This window comes from Neopelma chrysocephalum, unplaced genomic scaffold (genome assembly GCF_003984885.1).
Source record: "Neopelma chrysocephalum unplaced genomic scaffold, ASM398488v2 Primary Assembly neopelma1_24, whole genome shotgun sequence".
In the NCBI taxonomy this organism is placed as follows: domain Eukaryota; kingdom Metazoa; phylum Chordata; class Aves; order Passeriformes; family Pipridae; genus Neopelma; species Neopelma chrysocephalum.
The window spans coordinates 46,416,278-46,419,746 of NW_020897693.1; the positions used below are offsets into that span (position 1 = coordinate 46,416,278).

Genomic DNA, 3,469 nt, shown 5'->3' on the forward strand with positions numbered 1-3,469 from the left:
GGGGCAGCGCCCGCCCCCAGGCCCGCCGCCGCCGGAGGATGCGGGCGCGGGGCGGCGGCGGACTGGAGCCCCGGGTGCCCCTGCGGCGCCGGGGCGTGTGGCGGGGCCAGGGCTGTGCCCGGGGGAGACCGGGCTGCCGGGGCGGGGAGGGGAGGAAGGCGCGGGGAGGGACGCGGCGCGGGCGGCCCGTCCCTGTCACCTGCAGGCGCTGCCGGGACGGCCCCGGCCCCGCTGCCGCCCCGGCCCCGCGCTCCGTGCACAGCCCGGGGGGAGCTGGGCCGGGGGCGGGCTGTGCCTGTTGCATTGTCCTTGGCGGGGCTGTCTGTGAGCGCCTGCCGCTATCTGCGGCCGGGGACCCCGGCGGTGCCCTGCCTCGGACTCTCTGCCGTGCCTGATATCGCCTGCACCCTGCTCCGTTGCACGTCCCTCGCGGCTCCCGCCGGGGCTCTCTCCCCTTTTGTCTGTGTATTTTTAGGTCATTAGAGTGGAGGGGTAGGTAATCCCCAGGCTCAAGTTCCAGAGGGGCGGGTTCTGGCCGGAGGTGGAGTCACTTTTCATTTAAATCCCTGACTATAAAATGGGCTTAAAGAGAAGCGGGATCTCAGCTGTGCTGCACAGACCCCGGCACGCAGGGTGCGTGGGGGCCCCCCGGCAGCCAGCGCCCTGCAGCACAAGCCGCTGCGATGCTCCACTCCCTCGGCGTTCACACCTTGCAGCTGCTCACCCAGGCGGCCGCCTGCATCCTCCTCTTCCCCCGCTTCCTGCTCACCGCCGTGATGCTCTGGCTCCTGGATTTTCTGTGCATTAGGAAGAAGATGCTGACGATGCCCACGGCGGAGGAGGCGGCCAGCACCAGCGAGGGGCCGCCCCCCGACGACCCTCCGGTCTGCGTGTCCGACTCCAACCGCATGTTCACGCTGGAGTCGCTGAAAGCCGTGTGGCATGGGCAGAAGCTGGACTTCTTCAAGTCGGCGCACGTGGGTTCCCTGGCCCCCAACCCCGAGGTGATCCAGTTGGACGGGCAGAAGAGACTCCGCATCCTGGACTTCGCCCGCGGCAAGAGACCCCTCATCCTCAACTTCGGTAGCTGCACCTGACCCCCGTTCATGGCCCGCCTGAGGTCCTTCCAGCGCCTGGCCGCGCACTTCGTAGACATTGCCGACTTCCTGCTGGTGTACATCGAAGAAGCACACCCCTCCGACGGCTGGGTCAGCTCGGACGCAGCCTACAACATCCCCAAGCACCAGTGCCTCCAGGACAGGCTGCGGGCAGCTCAGCTGATGAGGGAAGGGGCGCCCGATTGCCCCCTGGCCGTGGACACCATGGACAATGCTTCCAGCGCCGCCTACGGTGCCTACTTCGAGAGGCTCTACATCATCCAGGAGGAGAAGGTGATGTACCAGGGAGGCAGAGGACCAGAGGGCTACAAGATCTCGGAGCTGAGGAGCTGGCTAGACCAGTACAAAACTCGGCTCCAGAGCCCCAGCACGGTGGTCATCCAAGTGTAAAAAGGACCTGGCAAGAAGCGCAGGGGTGGAGAGGCGAGGGAGGGCGGGAGGAGAGGTGGGGAGGGAGAAGGCACTGCGTCGCGGATGGCAGGAGCTGTCTTCCCGCGGGGACACTCGAAGGAGGCTGCTGTGCGAGCTTTCGAGCAAGATGTGCCATAGTCCTTTCTCTATTCAAATCATGTTGATTTGCCAGCCACGCTCTGTCAATACTGTATTTCCATGTGCGTTTTGTAAATAACTCTCTCTTTTTCCTTTTTTTTTTTTTTGAGAAGCGTTTACTATTTTTTAAGGAGGCTCTCTTCCTACGGGATCTGTTCCCAGCTGCGTGTGTGCGCGGGTGTGTGTCTGAAAAGTTGTGTACAAGTGCTCCATGCTGCCTAGCAAGTGCTAACTGGGATTTCTAGTATTTCTTTGTGATGACCGATTTTGAAATGGGTTTTTCTAATGCCAGGAAATCGCGTCTGATGTTGTCAAATACTAGAACTGCCAATAGCCAGAGCTGGACGGAATGTCCTATTTATGTGGGGGGGTTTTGTAAAACGTTCGTTCACCTTCCTTTTTTTTATGAATTTTTTTAAATAATAAAGGTTGAGTAAATACACGTCTAACCTTGACTGCCTTTCCCTGTCTTCAGACCGCTGCGTTGACTTTCCCTCTTGCCTATCTCACAGCACCCTCCCCGCAGCAGAGGAGGGTCAGGCGAAGCTGCAGGATGCGCTGCTGGGGGCCCGGGGGCGGTGAGCCCCCGCTCGGCGGTGGCAGGAGCGCGCACCGCCCGCGACCCGGCTGATAGCGAGAGTACTGGGTGTCCCCAAGGGGAAATGAAAACCTCCGGGGCTCCCGGGGGAGGAGACCGACCAGGAGAACCGCGCGCTGCCTCTGTGACCCCGGCCAGCCGCCCCCGGGAGGGCGAAGGTGCAGGGCTGACCGGCGCCGTGCAGGCAAGTGAGTCCCGGTCAAAAACACAGGCAGAGGAAAGCCGTCCTGGGCTGCAGAGCCGCCCCGCCGAGGACGCCCCGTCTCGGGCACGCAGGCGGTGCCAGACCGGAGCCCGGCCGGGGGCAGCGCGACCCGCACCTGCGGCGAGGCGGGGCTGCGGGGCGAGGACAGAAGGGCAGCCCCCAGCCCGGCCGTGCGAGGCTCAGCCCCCTCCCGGGGGCCGGCAGCTGCGCTCCAAAGAGTGAGGAGTGAAGGACTTTGCTCCCTCGGAGCCCGAAAGGTGAGACCGGGCGTGGAGAGCATCCCGCAGCCGCCGCAGGAGCTGTGCAAAGCCGCCCAGAAACAGCGGGTCTTTAAGGACCTCCCATGGCGCCTCCGAACGCCTCCTTGTTCTTCACAGCAGCGGGACGAGGGGCCCGAGCTGTTAAGCCCTTAAGTTTTGGAGAGGGGTGCACGGCCCGGAGGCAGCGCAAGCGAGGGACGCCGCTCTCTGCAGCTGGGCACCGAGTCGCGCCCGCAGAGCTAAACTAAACCTGCGGAAAGCTGTTTGTTAGGGCGTAATAGCCCCTGTCTTGACCGTGACAATGTTCCTCTTGGCCCTCAGTGTTCCTGTCCCTCAACATTCACGGTTTAGACCAGCATGCGTAACCGATCCCGCCGCCTCCGTAAGACAAGCAGCACCGGATGGTCCCTCACAGAGAAACCAGACGCTCCGACCCCGCTCCTCTGTCCTCTTTGCCCCCAAAGTCCCCGCCCTGGGTGGGAGCGGCGGGAGCGCAGCGCCCCTGCAAATCGGGCCGCTCTGTTGAGGTGTCAAAAGATCCGGCTCAGGTGCCCGCTTCGGGCTTCCCGATCCTCCTGGCCATCCCGCCTGCTCTGATGGCCTCTAAAACCTATTCAGCCCCTTCACCTTCCGGCTGCCCTCAAGGGCGGACCCCCCGGCACTGGGCTCAGGGCTGCACCAGTTCCGCTCGACTCGGGCGCCTCCGGTTGATGCTGGGGCGGTGGAACGAGAGCCCACC

General features: G+C 63.8%; 1 protein-coding gene across 1 annotated transcript; it reads left to right on the forward strand.

Annotated features, from left to right (window-relative positions):
* Nucleotides 1–310: 310 nt before the first annotated feature.
* Nucleotides 311–2,109, forward strand: DIO3 (iodothyronine deiodinase 3). Its single transcript, XM_027673984.1, has one exon. It carries the CDS (start codon nucleotides 684–686, stop codon nucleotides 1,506–1,508), a length of 825 nt encoding a protein of 274 aa, XP_027529785.1. The 5' UTR covers nucleotides 311–683; the 3' UTR covers nucleotides 1,509–2,109.
* The last annotated feature ends 1,360 nt before the right edge of the window (nucleotides 2,110–3,469 follow it).